This window comes from Candida metapsilosis (assembly GCF_017655625.1).
Source record: "Candida metapsilosis strain BP57 chromosome Unknown scaffold4, whole genome shotgun sequence".
Classification (NCBI taxonomy): domain Eukaryota; kingdom Fungi; phylum Ascomycota; class Pichiomycetes; order Serinales; family Debaryomycetaceae; genus Lodderomyces; species Lodderomyces metapsilosis.
The window spans coordinates 242,296-266,795 of NW_027138162.1; the positions used below are offsets into that span (position 1 = coordinate 242,296).

The window sequence follows — 24,500 nt, forward strand, 5'->3', positions numbered from 1 at the left end:
GGATCTGAACTTTCACAAACCTAATTATAAGCTTTTCACTTTTGTGGCGGATCGATGATCGTAAAAAGAACTATAGCCAAGCTTAATTAATTTTAGAAAAGTATATGGGTGATCAGAGTGCTTAATGAAACCAGGATCATATGACATTGCACAAGCCTATACATTTCCATGGAGGGCGTCTTCTTCCAAAGTATGAATGACATTATATTGGTAGCAGAGTGGCATGACTAGAAATATAGCTACAGTCGTTTTCTAGTGTATAATCATTCCACTAGTCATATGTGTAACATTAACCACCCTGGCTTTTCTGTATGGGGCCGGTAGGTTACCTCCTCTCTGTCACACTTAGCAAGCACATCATCGAATAGCGATGACTCTTTTAGCGAGATTCATCTATTATCTCTTCACTATAATTGAACAAATTGGTGTACATAGCATTTTGAAAATGTCATGTTCCCGTAGTTCTAAGCCAACAGCCGACCGAGCGTAGAAGAAAAGGAATAAAAAAATTTTTTTTTTATAATTACACTAAGAGAGAGAGAGATGCTGATGTTCACCAAAAGAGATATTGCAATATCAGTCTAGACAACCACAATGATTAATTCAAACTTAATCCTCGAGTGTTTTGCTGGTACTTTACTCACTGATGTTCAGGATAGAAATGCAGCAGAGGCAAAGCTCCGAGAATTGTCTATACAACCAGGGTTCCTCGGGTGCTGTATGGACATTCTAGCTCAACCAGATACACCATCTCATGTAAAGAAAGCAGCCGCTGTGTATTTCAAAAACAGAATTATCAAGTTTTGGAATATCAAGGACGAAACAGTTGCACTCCGTATAGATAATGACGAGAGACCCGTTATTAAAGATCGATTGTTGCCCGTGATTCTTGTTTGTGATTATCACATTAAACAACAATTAATCCCTGTTTTGAGACTATTGATTTCATTGGAGTTTGACAATTGGGGCCTGTTGTTGCAGCAGACTGGCGAATTATTATCACAGCTGCTGAACTCGGAAGATCATTTGTATACGGCTATGTTGTGTTTTACTGAAATTTGCAGAAAGTTTAAATGGACAGATAATGAAGTGAAAAAGACAAAGATGTATTCGATAATTGAGCAGGTTTTCCCTTATTTGCTTACAATTGGAAGTTCGATTGTAAAGAGTGTTTCAGATGGAGAAGAGATTACCGAATTAAAAGCCGAAATTTTAAAGTTGATACTCAAATCGTACAAGTTTGCCACCTACTACGATTTCCCGGAACCATTACGAAGCAGGGAGCATGTATTTGGCTGGGGCGAATTTCATGCATCAGTAATCAATATGAATCCTCCAAGTTATGCACGTAATCCAAATTTGACTGAGCAGGAGAAATCATTCCTTCAAGTTTCCAAATGTTACAAGTGGGCCATTGCAAACATTTTACGTTTATTTATACGATATGCATCATCAAACACCTTGAGTAGAAAAGTATCTTATCAGGACTTTCATCAATTGTTCATCACTGAGTTTATTCCTCACTTCATTGAACAATTCTTGGCCATAATAGAAGACTACTGTCATGGAAAAAGATGGTTAGGTGTTACTGCATTGTACCAAATCCTTGAGTTTTTAAGTCATTGCATTGTTGAAAATACTACTTGGAAATTGATTAAGCCATATTTCGAAACATTGGTTGCTCATTTGGTTTACCCAGTCATTGTACCAAGCGACCAAACATTGGAAATCTACGAAGAGGATCCTCAGGAGTATATCAACTTGTGCTTTGATATAACCGGCGACTATAACAATGCTGAATCAGCCGCATTAGGATTCATTGCCACAGCCCTACACAAACGCAGAAAAGCAACGTTGCAGCCAATCACCAGTCTAATACAAAGTGAATTGACACAATTGCAACAGTCTCCAGAAGAGACTTTGGAAGCTGCTAAAAAGAAGGAAGGTTTATTGAGAATTTTAGGCAACATTTCCGGTTACTTACTCAAGGATGCATCAATTGAACCAATGTTATCGACATTAGTCATTCCTAACTTGAGCTCAAAACATGAATTTCTTAAAGCAAGAGCAATCGAAGTGTGTTCACAATTCTCGGATGTCCAATTCGCAAACCAGCAAAACTTGTCAGTATTAGTCCATAGCATCTTGCAAAACTTTAATGACCCCAACGTGTCGTTGCCAGTGCAGTTTAATAGCGCTTTGGCCATACAAGCTTTCATTGAGGTGGATGAGTTTAAGCAAACCTTGGCGACAATTGTTTTGCCCACCATGACGAAGCTTTTGGAAATGTCAAACGAGATTGATAACGACGCCATCTCAGTGGTGATGCAAGAGTGCGTGGAAAATTTCTCTGAGCAATTGCAGCCATTTGGTGTTGATTTGATGAGTAAATTAGTATCTCAATTTATGCGTCTTGCAGTGGAACTTAATGATGCATCTCAGGTTGATGTTGATGATTTTGACAGCAATTATGATGACCAAGGTGACAAATCAATGGCAGCTGTTGGATTTATCAATACCATGATTACTGTTCTTTTGTCATTTGAGAATTCGCAAGAGATTTGTATCAAGTTGGAAGAGATTTTTGCACCGGTTATTTCATATGTATTGAATAATCAAATGGATGAATTTTATGCTGAGGTTGGTGAATTAATGGACAATTCGATTTTCTTATTGAGATCAGTTACGCCTTGCATGTGGTCCAACTTTGAATTGCTATTCAAGAGTTTTGAAAATGGTTCGGCATTGATGTATGTTGAGGAATTGATGCCATGTTTGCAAAACTTTTTAATTTTTGGTAAACAAGAGTTAAAGAGTAGTGAAGCATTATCTCATTCAGCATTTTCCATATTGCATATGATTATATCTGAGGACGATGACTTGGGTGTAGCCGATTTGAATCTCGCTTTTGAATTTGCACAAACATTTATCTTGAGCTTGGAAGAAAAAGCCGAACCATTTATTGGCAAATTGATTAGTTTTGATCTTGAAAATTTCGACAAGTTGGAGAAGAGGAAGTTGACTAGCAGTTTTGCTGTAAACTCATTCAATGTCATTGTTGCTTCCTTGATTTACAATTGCCAAGGAGTAATCATGTTGCTTCAACAAGCTAACCAATTTGTTGTTTTCTTTAACAAATGGTTTGAAATGATTCCTCAATTGACCAGAGTTTGCGATTTAAAGTTGACACTTTTGGGATTGATGAGTTTGTCCAAGGTTGACACTTTGCCACAAGAGATTATTCAAGAAATTTCCCACAAGTACATCACTGTGTTGAAACAGTTATCCAAGGCAATTCCTGAATTGGAGAGAAAGAGAAAAGATATCAACAACATAAATGGTGAGAATCAGGTGCTTCAATCTTCAACTAGTTTTGGTAATGATGGTGACGATGAATGGGAAGAAGATTTTGACGATGTTGAAGCCAATGAAGCAGGACAGGAGGATCACGATACAAGAATCACATCTACTGGCGATGGAGATGATGATGCTGTGGATGAGGATGCTATTCGTCGATACACTGAATTCCTTGAATTAGAAAATGCTGATTTAGCTCACCTGGGATTTTACGATGCCAGTAATGAGGAGATTTACGAGGATCCATTAGCAACTACGCCATTAGATGAAGTTAATGTATTTGAGGTTTTCAAAATGTACTTGCATGATCTTCAACAGAATGATGTAAACCATTTCCAGAAATTGTTTGGTAATTTGAATGAAGATGACCAGAAGTTGATTGTTGATTTGATTAACATGTGATGAGGAGGCAGTTAATGGCCTTGTAAACTTTATATTGAGCTTATTTCAATGAAAAATATTTTATAGAGAATCTCAACTGCATATTTTACTGAGCTAATGGGGTTGAATTTTGTGTTCAACTATCGTAAGTAGTATATAACACGCTATAATTTTACCTCACTCGTCTTGAATTCTATTTTATTAATTAGACTCTTTTCTTCAGCTGTTTCAATTTATCTTTAAACACGAGTCCCTCTGTTAGGTTCCCACTGAGAGCATTACACTCCTGTTCGGGAGTGAGAGGCGCAAAACAACTTAATTGGCTCACTAAGGAAAGACGTTGTCTAGAGACAAAGCAGAACAATCAGATTAGGTCTCAACTCTATTAGTTCTAACTTTAAAGGTAGTCACAATTTGCTTACAATTTTTAATGACTTTTGTTATTAGCTTGTCTGTGTTGAAAGTTGAAGCTTTCTCTTTCTCCCCCCCCTTTTAACGGTTGGTAAGACTTTTGAAAATCTATTTTTAGGATATACAAATGCACAATGAGCGATGTAGCCACAAAAAAAAAAAAAAAAGGTTAATAATAACTTTAAGGAATGTAAGTAATGTCTAATGCATATCGACCAATCACTGTGTACTCACAATACAAAGTCCAACTTGTGTTAAGCCTCATTTTGAAATGCTATAAATAACTTTTCTTCAGTGTAACTCAAAAGAAGGAGTTAGTTGGTGATGGAATTTTATACGGAGATGTGGATGGCTTATTCTGTCTTAAACTACTTAAGTTGAATTATAGAAAATAGTTTCATAGATTAAGAGAACCGTTAGAGGAAGAGTATTACGAAGGTGGCAGACTTTTTACTATTATATGATGCTTCTGGTCCACGTGCTCTTAAAAAAATTAGGATATGCCCACGAGGGCATAAACTTTTTAAGCGCGCAAATCATCATATGCCAATCAAAAATTGTACAATAGACGCACGTTTTTCTAAATTTAAACAAAGAGAGAGTTTGCACCCGTAATTAACTTTACTAAATTTGAAATTATTACTTCTAAGCACAAAGACATTGATGATGATGACTGTGGCAGGAAAATGACAAGAGAGATGTATAAATAGCGCAGAGGATCCCAAGTCCAAAGATATATTAGTCAAATTAATTTTGAATACAACTCTACATTATACCTTTCCCATGAGATTAACAATTTCCATTCTAATATTCCAAAGTATCATAGCAACTACACTTTCCCTCAACATCCTTCTTACATCCACAGACAGCTGGACTTCGAAAAACGTACGATTTCTCCAATATCATTTACAACAACAAGGTCATAATGTCGTCCTAATGGCTCCATTGTATCAACAAAACGCAAATCTTGAACTACCTAATAAGCTTACCCAAGGGTTAAAGAGTATCAAAGATGGCGGTGAATACGGCCATTTGTTACCAGTACATCAAAATTACTATTCTAAAATCAATAAGCAGAATATGAAACGGGCTAAACAGGTTGTGTTTGAAGCTGATGTAATCAAGGAAGAAGAAGAGGATATTGTACTAAATAACCAATATGGCCAGGATCCAAGTAATCACGATGCTTGGTATATCAATTGTGACGCTACTAATGCATTGACTATTGCTATGAATTTGCTCATTCCTAAATTTTATCCTGATTTTGAGCTTGATTTGGTAATTATTGGACCAAATGGAGGGCCATACCATTCACTGCTCATTACATCGATGGTTCGTCAGGTTCAGATTGATAAAGTTGACGCTATTGCTGTTTCTACTCAAGATTATCATCAAGTATATTTCCAAGATGAGAAATTCTTTAAAATCTCATCTACTGATGTTGACTTCCAATTATCAAAACTGAACGTACATACAAAGAATATAAAGTTGATTGATAAACATGTGGTGTCATTAGTGGATAAACTAGCTCAAAAGAGAAACGAAAATGCAGTTAAGGAGAATGGAAGAGCTCTTGGATTGCATTTACAATTTCCAAGCTTGAACTTCCGTGATTCATATTGTCAAACTAGCCCAACTACACAATTAGACTATCAAGTGATTCCACGAAACAGGAAGCGGGATAGGCAACATAATCGTCAAGATACAACAACCTCTAGTTTTGATTATGAGATGGACTTGGATGGAAAAATTATTAGGGTTGAGGAAGATAATGAAGAAAGTTCGAGAGGTTATGCTAGTTTTCGACTCAAGGATGATGAAGCCACCTTGAGTAATGGGCTTGGCCAACAAAGGAAGAGGAACAAACATAACCTTGAAAGCCGAGCTACAGTTGACAAAGAGCAGGAAAGTACTGATTATGTGCTACTGAATTGCAACATTGCTGTAACAACTATTGGCCACGCGAACCGCAAGTTGTTGAAAAAGCTCATCGCTAGTGATTGAAAACATCGTTATTCTTATTTCATTTCTTCGTTTTTTAACTGTTTTATTCGAAAACTATTTATGCTTTATTATGATAAGAATCGTAACTCGTCACTAGTGTTCTCAAGATGACATCAACACCAACTTCTTTTTCTTCTTCTTCTTACCCTGGCCACCAGTACCAGCACCATCACTTCCAGCATCGTTCTCATTATTCTCTTCACGGGCTCTCCTGATCAACTCTTCAGCATTCCAATCATCCCATTCATCTTCAATAGCCATTTCTGGCATATTATTAACCACTTGAGATTTTTTAATCCTTGTACCCCATACAGTGGTGACATATTGATCCTTATCATCATTGTCTTCACTTTCACCATCATTATTGACATCATTTTCACTCTCAGTCGACAACGGATTATCTGACAACAGAGGCATTGCACCTCCATTAATTGACAATGTTGCAAACCGATTCCCAATATCATAACTTGAAAATGAACCTGCTCGATGTGTCAAGTCTTCACTTGTCAATCCATTTTCTTCCATATAAAATTGCTTCAACTTCATTTCCTCTTCCAGTTCAGCTCGTTTCCTGTTTCTCTCCTCTCTTAGAAACCTCTTGTTGGAATTCTTTGATCGTTTAACTAAATCAGTCTTGTACATTTCCCAAATAGGTTGTGAAACGTATTCATTGTGGTTCCAATCACATTCAAGGAAACCAATTTGCGTGCCAATGGGTAAATGACTGAGATACTTGTATTTGGTAATTGATGTTTCCTGCGTCAACTCCTCATAGCGAATATTTTCAATCTTGGCAACGATACTAGTGGGCAAACTCTCATAAGTGGAATAAGTTGCTTTCAAAACTTTCATATCCAATGGGGAAAGTACATACGTACAGCCAGCATTGAATCCAGTTTCATAATAGTAGAAAGTTTGGTGCAACGGAAGTGAAGAAGAAGAAGCATCATCATCATGTTGATGGGCATGCTTATGCTCCTTGTCCAATGGAGTAGCCATTCTTGATGTCCAATCAGCAACCTCTTGATCAATATGAGACAATGCTTGTTGTACCAACGCCAGATCATCACCATACAACTCCTTTTCCTCCTCGTGATTAGCTATAATTTGCGCCTTCTCCACTTCATACATTGATGTCATGTAGTTGTAATCACCTTTGAATATTCTCAGGTATGAAGCCAATTCAACTTGATTGATATCGGGGAAATCTTTAACCTGATTAGAAACAGCAATAGATTTCGGTAATGACAATATTTTATGCAGGTCTCTCATCATCAACGTTAAAACGACATCTTCACGAACTTTGGGCACTTCAAATTTTTCATCGACATGCTGAATAATCACCGGTTTCAATTCATGCTTACGTATAATTGAAAAACACAAGGGGCATTCACGGTACTTTTCCACAATTGCTGCTGATTCCCGTTTCTTGGCCTTGGGAACTTCTTGCTCCAATAAAGACAAGACACATTTAAGACAGAGGATATGACCACATGAAACAATCATACGCGGGGCAATTATATCATCGGTTAAACAGATGGGACAACTTGCCTTTGGTGCAATAATCGACATTATGTTGGAAACATCAATAGGTACATTAGGATCCAACTGTTGAGCTTTGTAATCCAATCTGGAGTCAACTACAAATTTAAAGTTGACATTGATATACTTCATACCTGATAGTTGTACCTTGATTGGCTGATTTTTCTTGTGGCTACTAGATCTGCGTCTTGTACGATCTCGTTGATGATTCATTGCATACTCCTCAGTGTCACGATACGATTGAAAGTCTAGTAAGTGGTTGATTGAAATTTGATTCTTACGACTGTTTCCATTGATTTTCCGTCCTTGAGTCAACTGTGATTCCAATTCATGATCATTTCTGTGGTCATATTTTCTTGACTTATTACGACTATTTTGAGCCCGTTTACCATTAGTCCTCTTGTTGAATGTTTGCTGTTGCTGTTGTTGAAATGTCGGAGTTTGGGATCCGGAGCCAGATCCAGATCCAGATCCACTAATTTTGTTCTTATTTTCGGTCATTTGGGTATCTAAAGAAGGTAAGCTTGTCATTAGCGGACAAACTTATGCATGCTGGGGTGGGTTGGTGATGTATGTAACCAAATCCAGTGTTTCTTGTGTAAATGCTAGGTAGGCGAGCCAGTTTCAGAGCTGAGCTTGTACTCCTCTGCGAAATGCAATACCAAACAAGGGTCCTTCCTAAACAGCAACAACCAGTAGAAGGAATTTTGGGTAGCTAATGAAATGCCTTTTGGAATTAGTAAGCTAGTTGGTTCCTCCTATATGACTTTTTCTTCTCACAAGTGGGAGTCGTGATGGAAAAAGATCAGGAGAAAGTGTTAGCTAAAGCTTGAAGATACAAGTTCGATGGGCGAATTTGGATGTCGTTGATTGTTGTTGTTGTTGTGACTTTTTTTTCTCTCAGCTCATTTGCGCTACCTACAAGAACGTGATTAGCAGTCACGTGTATCACTATAACACGTGTACTATAGGAAGATATTAGTGTCTATGCGAAAGAGTTAAGCTGTAGAGTATCGCATGTTACTCTCTATGCTCTTTGCGCTTTAGACATACTAGAGTCTCTTACCAATTCATGATGTTTGATGTTTGGTGTAATTCATATGGTGTGTGTGTTTACGTGTTTTAAACGAGAAAAATTCCAAAACCTCCACTAGATATACCACAAGAGACATCTAGGTGAATACTTCTTAGAATCATCCAATTAAATCAAACATGTCACAATTGAAAAGGACTAACCTCAACTCAATCAAAGATTTACAAAAAACAACTGATGAAAATTTGAGTTCAGTATTACAACAATTGGGTTATGAAGAATCATTCACAATAACTGATTTAAAACTAGGTCTTGGGTTGGCAACTGTTGCCATAGCAGGTTTACTATTTCTTGCTGATAAAAAATACCAATTTAAAGATATTTATTCCTTAACTGTGGCAGCTTGTGTTGTATATGGCTTACTAAATGGTATCTTATTTTTAATCAATTTGAAGTACAAGAATGTCAAATATATTGGAGTAGATTCAAAGGGTAAAAAGATAATAATTGCATCAGCTACCAAGAAGTATGAACCTAATTATAACGTAACCGTTACTGTTAATGAGACTGTTGTCACTGGGTCAATACCGTTTAACAAGTTTTTCGATGCTATTGGCTACTTCAATAGAGATGAATTTACAAAGTTGATTACAGAAGAGATCTCCAAAGTCGGAAAGAAGGATCAATAAATACAATCTGTTTCAGTCTATTACATATATAGCTAATGAATTGTCCTTTGGTAAAAAAAAAAAATCGTCCATATACCATCGTCTCTAAGGAATGTCCTTCACCTTATCATCAATCTCACTAACCCATCTACAAAAATCTTGTACAAACAATGGAGCTGTTCTTATCCCTGGAAGAAAGTTGGCATACATTGGTGCTGCCAAACAGCCCATGTATCCTCTATCAACTTTCTTTGTAATTGCTTGTGCTAATTCCACATGATCAACAACTGGGGCAATAAATTGCTTTGTAGGTTTTACATCTTTAAACAACTCAGTATTCATTTGTCCTGTAGTCACTAATAACAATCTGATCTTGGGAAACTGTTTCAATTCCTGTTGCAATGACTCATGCATCATGATTTGTGCCGCTTTAGTTGCTGAATAAATTGATAAATTCTTTGGTGCAAATGTTCCCAATATCGAAGATACAGTAACAATTGATAACTTACCATTACCATTATAAGACAAGTGGTTAGAAAGCACTTTTTGCAATATGAAGACTTGCAGAATAGTATTGATATTAAACATTGCCTTGACTCTATCGAAACTCAAATTAATCAATGACCGATGATCTCGTACTCCAGCATTATTAACAAGAACACTAATATACTGCTTCTTATTGTTTAGCTCGTGTATCAACTTGTTTAATTTGTCCTTCAACTCACATTCATCTCCTAAATCACAAGCAATATAATGAAGTTTAGATTCCTCAGCTAATTTCAACGGAACAGGATTTCGATCAAGTACATACACCGCAGCACCCTTCATCAACAAGGACTTGACAATCTCTAAGCCTAGCCCACTAGATCCACCAGTGACCAAGGCAATATCACTGCTTCCTAAATTTTTCCATTGCTTCTTCAGTGGATAGTTGTAGTTTTCAATGAATAATAATATAAAGCTAACAATCACCAAGATGAGAAAGATGACCAATAAAATGTAGGGTAGAGGAGTCCACCATAAGGAAAAAAACCTATCCATAGTTAGTATAACATGCGCCTCTATTATAGTTTGTGTAAAAGTTTATCTAGCGTGGTGGTAGTTAAAACATACGATATAAAGAATAAGATGAATGTGAAAACTTCAATAATGAGAAGAATAATTTCTGCCCAATTTCTGCCTTGGTTTGGTTGGTTAAAGTACGCAAAACACATGAAAATGAGTTGAAATGTAAGTAATAGTAGCAAAAGATGATATAGCAAGTAGACTGGTTAGCAAAAATCACACTTGGGTAGGTGAAAGAAAAAGACAGCTGGAAGTACGCTTTTTCCGTTTTGCAATTGTTACAAGATACGTAAAATATATAAACATACCAAATTATACAAACCGAAGAAGTTCTAGACTATATTTATGCTTCAGATTACTTCTTTTGCTCTTGTGTATCAAAATCATACCCACGAGCAATACCCAACCTTCCTTCAACTACCAAAGCACCCTCCTCTTCATCCTCTTCAGCACTTTCCTTTGCGTAATCACTTCCTAAACCAGTCCATTGTCTATTTTGCAAGTGCATCGCCGATGTACTAACAGTGTTTCGAATAGCAACACTATTGGAAAACCTCTCAACCAATCTCTTTTCATCACCGTTACTAACATTCTCACTTTCATTCTTTAAACTCAAGTGATTTATCTGTCGAAGCGGTCTAGACATACTCACATACCTACCTGTAACTGGATCAAATTCGGGCTCTTCATCAGAACTAGCTTCATCATTGTCCTCCTCCACCTCCTGCTCACTTATTTCCTCTTCTTGCTTATAATCTTCAATCACACTCTCGTAGTCAGTGACCCACTTCCCAGTCCATGTCAACTCATCACTCAACCCAAGTAACAACTCATATGGCGTAACAATAGGCTTGAAAAATTCATTGACTTGATCAATAATGATCCCTTGATGATCACAACCCAAAACACACCATATATCAACACTCTCAAAATTGGCCAATTTGGCAACATTTGGCTTACCAACGACGAAAATATAATGCTTCTTACCAGCTTTTTTAATCTTTTCCTTGATGGTATTTATCAACTGCTTGGTGTTGGACAATGATAGAGTATTGACCAAGATACCGATTGTACCTGCACTTCGAGCAACGTGAACAAACCTATATCGTCTCATCAAGTTAGGATAGGGACCTTGTGATGTTGTATTTGTGTCTGGGTCATAAGTGATTACTGAAGCGAAATTGGTCGTCAATTGTAGTAATCTTGGAGCTTCCGGTATCGTTACATGGAACAAGTCGTACTCGGATATGTCCTCTACAGGGAAGGTACGGTTGAATTTGGAAATCTTGTTGTCTTTTGTTGGCTGATATCCAATGATTTCAGATTTTGAACTTGGAAGTATTAAATCGGCAACAATGACATCCTTGTACTCTACCAACTTGTCCTTTAGCTGATATAGAATATAGGTATATGGGGCATTAGCCATTAGTACCACTTTATCCCCCTCTTTATACCTCTCTCGAAACTGTCTTGCCATTTCATCAACATCAACTTCAGGCTTCCCTAAAACGTACATGGAGTTTAACTTGGCAACTTCATTCAAACATGCGTCTCCAAAATGAACAACCAAATCACTTTGTACATGCTCCGCCGCTATCTCATCAACACAACACGCTGAATAGGAAGTATCAGCAAGAATCCAGATTTTCTGTTGAGATGATGATGCATCGATACCAAGTTTCTCCTGTAGGAAGTGAACAATAGTTGCAGAATCACATATTAGCTCATCGGGAAACTGCAAAGTTATACGTCTATACCTTGGCTGATTGCCGTCAGTAGTTTCGGATAACTTCTCCACTAATTGAGGCAATGAATAGTAATCTCGTATTTTATCAAGTACCTCATCGTGATCTTGAGGATTTTTCAAACGAAGATGTTTGCGTTCCTTGTATGTTGATTGGACTTTATCGTATGAAAATGTGGATTCATCTTGGTATGTAGAGAGGGCAGGCGCCACAGGTTCTTCGGAATGCATCTGCTAGGAAATGGTGAAGATGTATCGAGGGGATCCACTGAGAAGAGCTGCGCGATGAATGAAGAAAATTAAAGGCTGTACAAAAAACAAATAAACTTTCCAATTACAAACTACCAGCCCATTCAGTAGGCATAGGTCTATACACATACACTTCACCAGCAGTCAAATCCTTCAAAACGTACTCCCCATCCATAACTCTTCTAATATTATTCACATTTTGTTCAACAACCTTCAATTTCAATCCATCATTTTCAACAACAACACTAGTATGATATGGTGCTCCCACAGTTTGAGTCACTCCAGTAGATGGATGGAAAAATGTACATGATTTGAATTGTAAAATATCTCCACGTCTAATTTCATCCAATTGTTGTAAACCGTTCATAAATTCAACTCCTGCACCAGTGTTTTTAATTTGCAATATTGGATATCCATGCGTGTAGTATTCAGAAACAAATGCGTGTTTGCCGCATCCTTTTTCAAGGGCGAATTTGGCCAAGTCCCAACATTCTCCACTACCAACTTGTTGACCTTTGTGATGCTCACTCCATGACGCAACATATTCGCCAAATTTCTCGTGATTGGCAATAAGTTCTTGCTTGGAAGGTACTGTGAGAAGCGGCGAGGGAACAAATCGGTCAATAGTGGCCGCCACAGATGCAACATCACTTGCATTCCAAACGAATTTGTAGGAAACAATAGACATGTCCTTTAATCTAAGTGTAATCACTCTATTCCAAGTTTGTGATCCTCCGGAAGTTGAATACAGGTAATTGGTTTGATAATTTAATCCCAGTAATGATTTTGGAAGAACAAGACCTTTAGTATTGGCAAACCATTGAGTTTCCAATTCTAGGTCCAAGTTTGGTGGCCCTTGTGATTCAACTACAGGTGTAGGAGCTGCCGCGCGCTTGTAGTTGCGGGGTTTAGGTGCTGGAGGTGGCGTTGGAGAACTCACACGAGCGGCTGATTGTTCCATAACAGGCGCTGTATGTGCCACTGAGGGCACAGACGAAGCGATAACTGGCTTTGGTTTGATTTGAGGTTTTGGTTTCACAGCTGGCTTCGGTTTGACTACCAGTGGACTCAGCTGCTTCACTGCTTTAAGCTTGGCAGCGGATGTATCACTCTTCTCCACTCCCACTTCTGAGCTTGATTTATTAACATTCATTTTCCTAAACATATTTTCCAACTCACTCTGAACTCCTTGGCTATTAGGATCCGCACTTGTCAGCGAATGCTCACTAGACAATGCCTTGGGCTTCTTCACAGGCTTTGGAGGTGGTTTCTTCTTTTGAATTGCTTCTTTGGTATCGGATATGGAGTTCGTTACTGAAGATGCAGAGCTAGTGCTTTGTAATGGTCTTCTGGGCATTGGTGGAGCTTCCTCTACTGAATCTGCATATGAAGACATCGAAGGTGTTCTTTGCAGTGGCCTGACATGCATTGGTGGTGCATCCTCAGCTGCATCTTCCTCTTGGAACAGACCATCATCACTTCTCAGGGAAGATCTATAGCTGTGGTGTTTCATTTCCACCTTTGGTCTATGAGGTTGTGGAGGAGGTGGGAATGCATTCAAATCAAACTTACTTTGAGTAGAATTGTTACTTACGACGCTATTTGCACTAGTGCGACTAGGCAAGGCAGGTGGTTGTAAGGTATTGTCATCTGCACCAGTGTCAATCGGGGCCGCAGCTGGAGGTTCATTCACATACTCACTTGACTGGCCAAACTGGTGCCCGCTATTCCTCTTGGAGTGGGCGGCACTTTTGCGTGAAGCACCAGTCGCATCTGGAGTTTGCACTTTTCTCGTTGGTGGAGGAGGAAATGATGTTGGATCAGGTAATGGTCTCTTTGGCTTCTCAATTTCAGTCTGGTTAGCCTCATTCAGAGCAACAGGTGTAACCAGAGGGTAGGTGGTAACTGGTTGTTGAGTTTGTGAGTAGGCACCTACCACTGGCTGCGCCGTAGGAGGTGTCGCTACTGTTGAATTCCGCGCTGGTAAGCTTGGTGGTGCAGGAACTTGTCCACTCACAGCTACTTGTGGTTGTGGTTGTGGTTGTGGTTGTGGTTGCACTGCCGGTACAGCTGCACTCCGGTTGGGTAACGCTGGCGGAGCCTGCTGACCCTGCCAAGGTTGCGTCAAAGGTGCTTGTCCTTGTTGTGCATATTGGGGATAAGTTTGCGCATTTTGTTGGACCTCGTTGTGTTGACCATAAGCAGGGGGTGGCGCTTCACTCTGAAGTTGCGATTGTGGTTGCCCGTACTGTGGTTGAGCCACTTGAGGTTGCACTTCGCTCTCTTGCGGTTGTTGCTGATTCCAACCGGTTTGATTATTGGCTTGCGCAAATGGAGTAGGCTGTGCTTGATTTAAATTGACTGAACTTGATTGAGTCTGTGGTAGAGTAGAGGGTTGCACAGGCCTAGGTGGTGGAGGTGGCTGGTTCCCCTGTTGAACAGGCTGAGTGGGTTGCGAATACTGTGGTGGAGCTGGAGCGGCTTGCTGAGAAGGATCCTGGAACTGTTGTGGTTCTTGATACAGTTGCGGTTGCTGATATTGCAGTTGTTGGTACTGTTGTTGATTTTGCAGTGGTTGCTGATATTGCAATGGTTGCTGATATTGTTGAGTTTGGGGTTGCTGAGGTGGCTGATACTGCTGTTGTTGATTTGGCTGTGGCTGGTATTGAACTTGCTGTGGTTGCTGGTACTGAGCTTGAGGTTGTTGCTGCTGAACCTGTTGTGGCTGTTGATACGGTTGTGGCTGCTGAGCAGGTTGCTGCTGCTGATACGGTTGTGGCTGCTGAACCTGTTGTGGCTGCTGATACGGTTGTGGCTGCTGAACTGGTTGCTGCTGCTGATACGGCTGTGTTTGTGTGGTACTCAGAGTTTTTTGAGGAGCCGTGTATTTGCCTTCCCCTGGGCTATAAGCACCAACATTTCTCCTTGGAGGAGGTTGATAAGATTGAAGTAATTCCTTACTTGGCAATGGTTTGGAAACGTAACGAGGCTGATCTGTTTCCTCATTGGTTGATGTTTTTGATAACGACGACGACTTTCCATCGCTCGTTGGCTCAACGTATTCAGTACCCTTTCTTTTTGCTTCGTTCTTCTTATAAGTTTTGTATCCTGCTTTCCCCAAGGCCTTCGAGCCTCGTCCTATCCCTTTAGCGGTGGCAATTCCAACTGCTTTGAATTGATCGCTAGACATATTTGCCAGTGACTGAGTTTAAAGAATAGAGTTTTGATGAGAGGGTACAGCCTCGGAATTGTAATATTTTTCGGCGCTAAATATGTGATCTGTGCTATTTTATCCCACCATTAATACAACTAAATAACTAAAGACGCTACCAACAGCTAAACCAACACTAAGGAACACAGTAGTGAACCCACCAGCAGCTTCCTTTTCATCATCTGAGTCACATAGTTTACCAACAATCATAAATGCAGAAGTGCACAACTGTCCATTTGAAATTCCAAATAGTGTTTGTAATAAAATATACCAAAAGTCTGAGTTGATAACTGGTGATGAAATCCCAGGGTGGATGTTGCAAGTCATAAAAAGGGGAATGAATGCCAACCTTGCAAGTGAGTATATAAACATTGTGCGTGGATTGGTGATCAACATGTGCAATCTTGGGTAGCCACACATTAATCTTCCCATTAAATCACCTAAATTCCACATCAAATAGACAAATGGGATATATATCTGCTTGCTAAAAAGTTTATGCTTCAGATTAGTATGTGTTGATTCCACAACAGAGGCAAAAACGGGAAACACCAATGTAATACCAAACGTAAAGAATATGGTCATTACCACCAATTTCAACTTGGCCCAAAGGTGTGAAAAAGGTATAAACGTCTTTTGAGTGGGTACGTCTTCAGGAATTTCAAAATCTTCTTCATCTCCCTGCAATGCCGTTTCCTCGCCCATTTCCATCAATGGGTTAACTTTTTGATAGGCTGGATTTGGCTTGTGGTGTTCGATCCAGTACAACAATCCAATGGAGATGACACAGATCAAGCTTGCTGTAATGTAGTAGACAAAAACACCAAAGTTTTTATCAACTTTTTCCAGTTTAGAGGACTTTTCTCCAACTAGTAAGATTGATATGATCAAGGCACACGATGGTAAAACACCAGCAACTGCTTGTCCCACCATCACAGCATTGGCATATATCTCTCCCATAACATTGACTATCGCCATAGTACCATTTTGTGCCAAGCACGTGGCAGCAGCCGAAGTAAACACCATAATCATGATCAATACAAAGAAGAACGTATCATTCATGTCAAGAAACAATTGGACCACACATGTCACCGCCATGAAAGCAAAAATCACAATCGTTAAGTTGAATCCAAGATGTACTCTTTTCTTATAGTCAGCACCAGTTTGTTTTTGGGATAGATAATAATTGTATAAAGTTGACGTTATCGTTGACACCGACATCATCGTGGAGCTATACACCTTAGACAACGACGGCGACTCAATAAATCTTAATCCATAGTAAGCAGATGCAGAAAGAAAACAGTTCCATGGCCATAGGAGGGCGATACCAATAACAACAAATGTAAAGTATTTTAGTTGGGAAAGTTTCAATGTGAGCACCCCATCAATCTTCAAGATAATTGGCTCATGGTGCTCTGTATGTTCTGTAGGTGTACGCAACTCCTCATTACTTGAGGATCGTCTATGGTTCATATTGGAAGTGATAAGCTGTTGTGGTGTCGAAGAATCTCTCTTGAGCCCATGTACTAATCTGTTATCAACAACAAAAAACGCGCGAAACGGATGAGAGAATCATTATTGCACCACAAAAGCGAGAAACGGAATATCATCCAAAAAAGTGCTAGATCACAAGATCTTTAACATTAATAATAAAAGTTATACAAAGTATGTAAAAAAAGAAACGAATAGAATAATTATATGTTGCAGGATCATGCATGTCATCATTCTTGAAACTGTACCTTTCTGTCAGATGCAGCGGGTGGTCCCATATCTTCTCCCTCTTGATTATTCATCATTTTCAAATCATCAATTTCTTCATCAACTAAACGAGCAACAGTTTCTTCAATTTTGTTGTAAACTTTCAACACCATGAAATTGGGTTCCTTCAAAGGTAATCGAAGAGGACTATAATCCCCCATCCAAAATCCATCAATATCTGTCGTCTCTTTTACTTCCTCTGGCAACTCATCTAGTTCTAAAATCTCAAAAAATTCATGCCATTGCTTGTGCGTGTACTTTTTCATGGGATTAGCCTCACAATCAGAAATCAATGGTTTGAGCTTCTGCAAAGACTTTAATACTTTTAAATGCCTAAGTGCCCGCTCGGAGATTTTCCTTTCAACTTCACGCAATTTGAGTGCTTGTCTTGTTTCTTCATCAGTAGCCGCGCTTATTTCTCTTGAAGACTCACTACCACCCAAGTCCAGGATCTCTCTCTCAAGTTCATCTTCAAATTTCAAACTAGTGGTGCTGCCATCATCGCCATATTCATTCAATGTCGAGTCAAATTCATTTAGTAGCTCCTCGGCCAATAACGTTGAGTTAATCGTCACATCATCAGCTCGCTCTTCTCTAATTTCTTTCTTGACTGCCTTTTTCATTTCATATGCATTGTCAGGCTGAAACAACCATTTACTAAACCAATCACTCATTCTGTTTGATACATCGTAAAGTTCGTCACCTACGTTAGACACTAAAATTGTCATCAAAGGTACTGCCGAGATTGCCCATGATACAAAGAAAACACGTCCTAATCCGGTCTTTGGAGCATAATCACCATATCCAATTGTCAACAAACAAAGGAAACAAAAATAGATCGAGTTGAAATATGACCAACCTTCTATGAAATGGAAAATCATACCGCCTAATAGCCAAAATACCAAAAATATAAACACTGTCATTGCCAATCCAATGTTGGCACGTGCCGTCGTAACTTGATTACGAATATGCCGTATTTTCCGAAATGCCTCTTCTGGAGTAAGAGTTCTTTTCTCTTGAATGAGCTTGTCAATGTACTTTCTCCTTTTAATTTCTGTATCATTCCAAAATACCGCTGGTGCTGCCGAAGATATGATCACTGACCTTAAAGTAGCCACAATCAATCCCATCAAAAGGACACCCACAAGGGAGAATATTAACACCACCACTTTTGCTCCTGACGATTTCGGTATTATATCCCCCAATCCAATGGTAAGAATGGACACAATGCAATAATACAATGCCGAGCCAAATGAAATCTCTTTAATCAAATGTTCCAATGAGACTGCGCCAACAATACTCCAAGTACTAAACAAAATTGTGTAAACCATTAAAGTTCTTTGTTTCTGGTCTAAATTAAACGTAGGTGGGTATTTGTTTAACCTATATCCAACAAAGTTTACCAATAAGATCAACATGCAAATAAAATAGTAGGCTGCTGTAAAGCAAGCAAAATAGAATCCTTCGGACCGTGCAATATTGGGGTATTCATCCAATGTTTGATAATTGGTTATCAAAATCCCAGCAACTAGAAACATGCAAGCACAGAACCAGGAAAAGATGGAAATACATTGAGTGATCAAGTACTTGACTGATCGAGAAAAGTTCATCAACAACGAAATGTTTCCAATAAGTCCTAAAGCTAACGACATTGCATTCAATATAACGACCTTTTTCGGGTCGGGGTGTAAGTAACCTGTTTCAGTATCAACTCTCCAATGTTCAATTAAAGCAATTATGGAAATCATATTTGATAATGGGCCAACACAAGCAGCCGTCAATGGGAAATACGAGGAAATAAAGAACCACAAAACAAAATGAGGTTCACCAGGTCGTACATACAAATTGATGATTGATTCCAAGGGCATGTTTAAAGAACGTTTTATAGCGACGGGGGTAATTCTTCGCCTGGCCTGTGTTGAGTTGTTCTTGTTGTCGTCGTCGTCGTCTTTCGGTCGTACATAGGTATCAACCAATATAGGAGTTAGTATATCTTCATAACGTTGGATGCTTTCTATCGCTCGTTTGTCATTTAACGGTTTTGGTCTGATTGAGGTGGATGCTTTTTTCATAGCATCCATAAAACTGGTTGAGCTGCTTGCTCTTGATAGCTTAAACATGTCTAGAGATGTATAGTGTTGTTGTTATATCACGATTGTAGATGTTTGAAGGAACATAATCTGATGCAGTGGTGTAGTCTGACGAGGTTTTTTGCGTGATGGGATATAAGTAGAACTAGATACCACGTGGACTGGAATATACTAGACAGTTTGAGTGATTAGTCTGGAAGGAAACTCAGATGGCTCTAAACGTCAAAGGGAACTTGTCGAGGGCAATTTATAGCAACAGAGATGGGTGTGGTCTGAGATGAAGATGTGTTTGATTTGTTTGTATCGCAGTTAAATTATTGCTTAACTCCGGTTATTCCCTTCAGTATGAAATCAAATATACGAATACACCAGCAAAGCACAAGGAACAATATCCGATAGAACAGTCTATTCTACAGTTACATAATACTCTACAAATCGCAATAACCATTTTAACCACTCTTTATAATAAACTATGTACAAAATTGAACTTCTCTCTTATATAGCAAATGGTAATTCATTTCTTTCATCCATAAAGTACTTTCTCAAGACATTCTTTTGAACGCTTTTTTGTATCTCATCAATTGGTCTATTCTTCAACTTTTCATTCAAGATTTTAACCTTTAATTCGGTATATTTCGAATCATTCATCACTTTATCCAAAATATCATTCATGCGGTACACTCTCTTTTCTGCCTCCGAGGTATATACAGGCTCATTCAACTCTAAATCTATTATTGGATCAGTAGATGGCCATGATTTGATATTATATTTAGTCTTGATGGAATTCACTTCATTGATCAAATTTTGATAGTTGGCTTCAACTGCTTCATCTCCACTGGTAATTTGATGACTTAATTGATCCAACTTCCTAAGGTCTTCAAGTTGAGTAATTATACTCTTGAAATTCTCTCTATTTTCAATAAACTTCTTTGCCTCCAATTCATCTTCTTGTTTAATTCGTTCTTTTGCCAAATCTTCATACTGAGCAAATTGTTGACCCTTATTGACTTTGATTTCGGCAATGGCAAATGCTTTACGTTTGGATATCTTAGGGATAGCTTCAATACGAACAATATCGCCCTCTTTACTGATGTTTCCTTCGTCATGAACTAGGAAATCTTTTCTTCGAATAACCTCCTTATCTATTCTTGTATCATACACTTTTCCTTGCACTCTCACTTTAACGGTCTTGTTCATTCGACCTTGGGATACGACCAACCCCACAAAGTTCTGTCTAGCCATTGTTGGTAATGAGTTAGTCTGTTGATGAAAATTTTTAAAAAAGGGTTTGTGTGAAAAATTTCCAAATTTTTTTTTTTTTTTGGTTCACACGACGACTGGTGAAACATCAGATCATCAACAGAATACACTGTTGCAGAATGCAACACTACAAAAGTACCAGAAACATATACAAAATGTATTTATCAAGACTCTATTAAACATTTATTTCATTTAATACTTTTTCAAATTTGTATAGTAACTCCTTATTTTCCTCCTCTGTTCCAATTGAAATTCGAAGGGCTCCTGTACAATTCAACTCGTTACCACGAAATCTAACAACCACCGCATTATCAACTGCCAATGTATTGTACAACCTTGTGGCAACTTCGTTAGATGGCTGACCATTCTTGTCGAGTATTTCCACTAATATGAAGTTTGCATCAAGACCACCAATATTCTTTCCAACGTACTTTAAGTCAAGTATTTGTTTCAACAATTTATCCCTTTGGTCAATGATACTATCAACGTACTTTTGCATTATTGACAATCCAGATTCTGATGTAGCTTTCAAGGCAATATCTGATGTAAGTGATGATATATTATATGGATACTTTATTGAGTTTAATATTCTTGACAATTCAGTATTACAAAATGTAATACCCAATCTAATACCAGCTAAACCAAAAGATTTACTCAATGTTTGCAATACTACCAAATTAGGGTACTGATTCACCAACGTAGACACGGACTGATTGTATTCACCATTTGGAGCAGTGAAATCAATGTATGCTTCATCAACAACAACTATCCCATTCCATGTGTTGATAACTTTTTCCAACAACTTTATAATCTCGTCAACATTGATTAATTTGCCGGTGGGATTGCCTGGCGAGGTCAAATAAATGAGCTTGATACTGGGATCCGATTCCAACTTCTTGTATATACCTTCAATGTCAATTTGAAAATCAGGAATTGTCAACGGTACCTTGACAGTTTCAACATCATTAACAGTAGCACATATAGAATACATACCGTACGTTGGTGGACACGTCAACAATTTTTCCTTTCCAGGTGCACAACAACATCTCAACAACATATCAATGCTCTCATCAGACCCAACACCAAGACAAAGATTGTTTGGAGATAACGGCGAAGTACTATGTTTGTTTGGTGATGCATTACGGAAATTGACAATTTGTTGTTTCAAATCCAATTGATGTGGGTCAGGGTATCTGTTAAGCTCTAAGGCTTCCTCTTTGGTAGTAATTTCAGAAAGGGCTGGTCCATGAGTGTTTTCATTTGCATCCAATAAAATACCAGTTTTGAAATCATCTCTAGCACATCGATAAGGCTCTAATGTGAGAATATTTGGACGCACCACATTTTTTAAGTCAAACATTGGAAATCAGCTGGGTGTTTGGTTATCAGATGATCTATACTATGAAGTTTTCACAGAGTTCAAGTGAGTCCATATATAAAAAAAGAAGGGAAACTGAAAGAAATGAGTCAAAAGAAAATTGTGAAAGAAGAAAAAAGAGTGGAGGTAAGTGGTAGCACCATCTTATCTCAAAAGATAACCATTATCATTTACTAAAAACCTACACAACTATAGTCTCATCAGTAATTTGTGAGTTATCATAAGTGGTTGGCTTTCTCACAGAGGTGGTAAAGAACGTGTCCTTGTAAAAAGAGTCAAAATCAATAAACATGGTGCTGGGGTTGACGATAGCCTCATCTTTACATGAATCAATAGTCTTCATGGGCTCTTCAACTGGAGGAGAAAAGATATCACTGAGATTCTTCTCAGTAAGTTTATCGGAATCTAATTTCAATGGAAGCAGTTTATCTTCTTTGGGGTAAAACATTGAAGTATGATGTCTCGAAAATCTTCTTTTCCACGAAGTAGTGGAAAGATGATCATCAATAGGTGGTGCAATGTTTGCTCCTGTTACTGTATTGAACTTGTTGTTGCGACCTGTAGTTTTATATATTCTTGATTGAAACTTTTGCATGAATCTTGAAAACCTAGATGTTTTTGATGTGACAGTTTGAGCATTTGATTTGAGTTCAGCCTTGTCTTCTATAGGATAGAACGATGATGGCTTTTTATGCTGGGGTTTGATTCCATAAACATCAATGGGGGTCTTCTTGTACTTCTTATCGTTGTGGTTGAGTTCAGCATAACTTTGTGGAATTCCTTGGGAATTTATCGAAGTATTCTCCGCATCATCTCCTTTATGTGTAGTAAAGTTTGGATACGAGTAGAACCTATTAGTACTTCTTTGGATACCTTGAAGAAAGGGTGTACTCATGGGTGAGTATAACGTTGTAGTAAGCAAGAAGGAACAAGGGGCAAAGAAGGAAGGGAATAATGACTGCAAAAAAAGAAAAAAAAAAAAAAAAGAAAAGAAAAGAAAGTTAAGATCACAATAAATTCAAATAAACGCCGATTAGATAAGAAAAACCAGTTCAAAAAGAGCTATCTCTAAAGCAACCTATCATGACACGTAGTTGAAACCAACCAATGAAGGATGATGAAGAGATGAGCAGGAGTCAAAACGCGAGTTTCTGAAATCAACAAATAGTTATCATTAATGAAGATGAGAGAGAGAGAGAGAATAGTGCTTTCGAGTAAACGGTACCGTTATGGGGAACCCACCTTTATCACATTTAAAGCTTCAGTACTTTTTGCAGAAATGAATAAGACCTTAGAAGTATGACTTTGTAATATTATACTATGGAAATGCGTATATTGTTTCTATTTTCTTAGGGCTATTTAATAGGTTGATACAGTTGCAGCCAATTTTGTATCAACTGTCATTGCACGTCCAGTACTTCTTCCAAGACAATCTGCGGCAAACTAAGGTTCTTTGAGACACTTGCCAGAGGTAGTGTTCTGGCCTATGCCCTTCTTTCTAGTGAAACTTGCAATTTGCAACCATTTATAATACTCACTTGTGGTCGTGCGCAATTGGCAAAGATGTTGAGACAAAAAAGAATCAAATTTTCAACAACAACACAGAGAAAGAACAAGGTGTACAAATATAACTTATCACACACACACCCAAGTCTCAACAATAGTCAATCATGGAGGGTATATTATATGATTCCAAAAGTAAGAAGCTAACACTAGACCCAGAAGTTGCTAAACCTAGTCCTGCATTGAAACTAGAATTAGATCAACTCAATACCATCACACAAGAACTAATAAATCAAGGTAGTGATGTACCTCCAGTACCAACACCTGAGAACTTCAATAAAGATTTATCTAAAATGATCAAGAAACTATACGATGGTGGAGTGCAATCTTTTAAAATGGGTAAATTTGAAGATAGTGTACGTCAATTTTCAGTTGGTATTGAAATGATTTATAGAAGACCCAAGTTGGAATCATTTGCTGGTACGATACAAGAATTGTCTAAGTTTTTGATGAGTAGATGTGATGCTTATTTAAAGACAAAGCAATACTTGCAAGCTTATAATGATGTTGATTTACTTTTGAATATGCAAATGAATGCACCAGATAATTTCTTAAGAAGAGGTGTTGCTAACTATTTCTTGGGAAATTATGAATTAGCTAGAGCTGATTACCAACGAGGATTAGCCTTTGATGAAAACCATCCAAGATTACAGCATGAATTAACCATTTGTTTGGATAAAATATTGGAAGAGAATGGTGACTACTTGTAGCTGGAGAAGGTGGAGCTATTAGGTAGGACTAGTGCTGTATATGTCTATCAGTGAGTAGTTGAAGGTATGTAGCTGTCCC

At 38.2% G+C, this 24,500-nt stretch overlaps 11 protein-coding genes across 11 annotated transcripts; 4 read left to right on the plus strand and 7 right to left on the minus strand. All coding sequences in view use genetic code 12, as the record gives it.

Annotated features, from left to right (window-relative positions):
* Positions 1–594: 594 nt before the first annotated feature.
* Positions 595–3,759, plus strand: NMD5 (Nmd5p; the record flags this gene model as incomplete). Its single annotated transcript, XM_067692470.1, has 1 exon — positions 595–3,759. One exon carries the CDS (start codon positions 595–597, stop codon positions 3,757–3,759), a length of 3,165 nt encoding a protein of 1,054 aa, XP_067547897.1.
* A 1,173-nt stretch (positions 3,760–4,932) lies between these two features.
* On the plus strand, positions 4,933–6,153 carry I9W82_003500 (uncharacterized protein; the record flags this gene model as incomplete). Its single annotated transcript, XM_067692473.1, has 1 exon — positions 4,933–6,153. The coding sequence occupies one exon, from the start codon at positions 4,933–4,935 to the stop codon at positions 6,151–6,153; it is 1,221 nt and encodes a 406-aa protein (XP_067547898.1).
* Positions 6,154–6,255: 102 nt separating this feature from the next.
* Positions 6,256–8,196, minus strand: I9W82_003501 (uncharacterized protein; the record flags this gene model as incomplete). Its single annotated transcript, XM_067692474.1, has 1 exon — positions 6,256–8,196. One exon carries the CDS (start codon positions 8,194–8,196, stop codon positions 6,256–6,258), a length of 1,941 nt encoding a protein of 646 aa, XP_067547899.1.
* Positions 8,197–8,907: 711 nt separating this feature from the next.
* SPC2 (signal peptidase complex subunit) lies at positions 8,908–9,417 on the plus strand (the record flags this gene model as incomplete). Its single annotated transcript, XM_067692475.1, has 1 exon — positions 8,908–9,417. One exon carries the CDS (start codon positions 8,908–8,910, stop codon positions 9,415–9,417), a length of 510 nt encoding a protein of 169 aa, XP_067547900.1.
* An 84-nt stretch (positions 9,418–9,501) lies between these two features.
* Positions 9,502–12,436, minus strand: I9W82_003503 (DPH2; the record flags this gene model as incomplete). The annotated part of the gene is made up of 2 exons (XM_067692476.1): positions 9,502–10,357; positions 10,851–12,436. The coding sequence occupies 2 exons, from the start codon at positions 12,434–12,436 to the stop codon at positions 9,502–9,504; spliced, it is 2,442 nt and encodes an 813-aa protein (XP_067547901.1).
* A 103-nt stretch (positions 12,437–12,539) lies between these two features.
* Positions 12,540–17,135, minus strand: I9W82_003504 (uncharacterized protein; the record flags this gene model as incomplete). The annotated part of the gene is made up of 2 exons (XM_067692477.1): positions 12,540–15,592; positions 15,797–17,135. The coding sequence occupies 2 exons, from the start codon at positions 17,133–17,135 to the stop codon at positions 12,540–12,542; spliced, it is 4,392 nt and encodes a 1,463-aa protein (XP_067547902.1).
* A 248-nt stretch (positions 17,136–17,383) lies between these two features.
* TOK1 (Tok1p) lies at positions 17,384–19,540 on the minus strand (the record flags this gene model as incomplete). Its single annotated transcript, XM_067692478.1, has 1 exon — positions 17,384–19,540. The coding sequence occupies one exon, from the start codon at positions 19,538–19,540 to the stop codon at positions 17,384–17,386; it is 2,157 nt and encodes a 718-aa protein (XP_067547903.1).
* Positions 19,541–20,005: 465 nt separating this feature from the next.
* On the minus strand, positions 20,006–20,752 carry I9W82_003506 (mitochondrial 37S ribosomal protein uS17m; the record flags this gene model as incomplete). Its single annotated transcript, XM_067692479.1, has 1 exon — positions 20,006–20,752. The coding sequence occupies one exon, from the start codon at positions 20,750–20,752 to the stop codon at positions 20,006–20,008; it is 747 nt and encodes a 248-aa protein (XP_067547904.1).
* A 193-nt stretch (positions 20,753–20,945) lies between these two features.
* HIS5 (histidinol-phosphate transaminase) lies at positions 20,946–22,130 on the minus strand (the record flags this gene model as incomplete). Its single annotated transcript, XM_067692480.1, has 1 exon — positions 20,946–22,130. The coding sequence occupies one exon, from the start codon at positions 22,128–22,130 to the stop codon at positions 20,946–20,948; it is 1,185 nt and encodes a 394-aa protein (XP_067547905.1).
* Positions 22,131–22,329: 199 nt separating this feature from the next.
* I9W82_003508 (uncharacterized protein) lies at positions 22,330–23,043 on the minus strand (the record flags this gene model as incomplete). Its single annotated transcript, XM_067692481.1, has 1 exon — positions 22,330–23,043. One exon carries the CDS (start codon positions 23,041–23,043, stop codon positions 22,330–22,332), a length of 714 nt encoding a protein of 237 aa, XP_067547906.1.
* Positions 23,044–23,818: 775 nt separating this feature from the next.
* Positions 23,819–24,421, plus strand: SEC72 (Sec63 complex subunit; the record flags this gene model as incomplete). Its single annotated transcript, XM_067692482.1, has 1 exon — positions 23,819–24,421. One exon carries the CDS (start codon positions 23,819–23,821, stop codon positions 24,419–24,421), a length of 603 nt encoding a protein of 200 aa, XP_067547907.1.
* Positions 24,422–24,500: the final 79 nt, after the last annotated feature.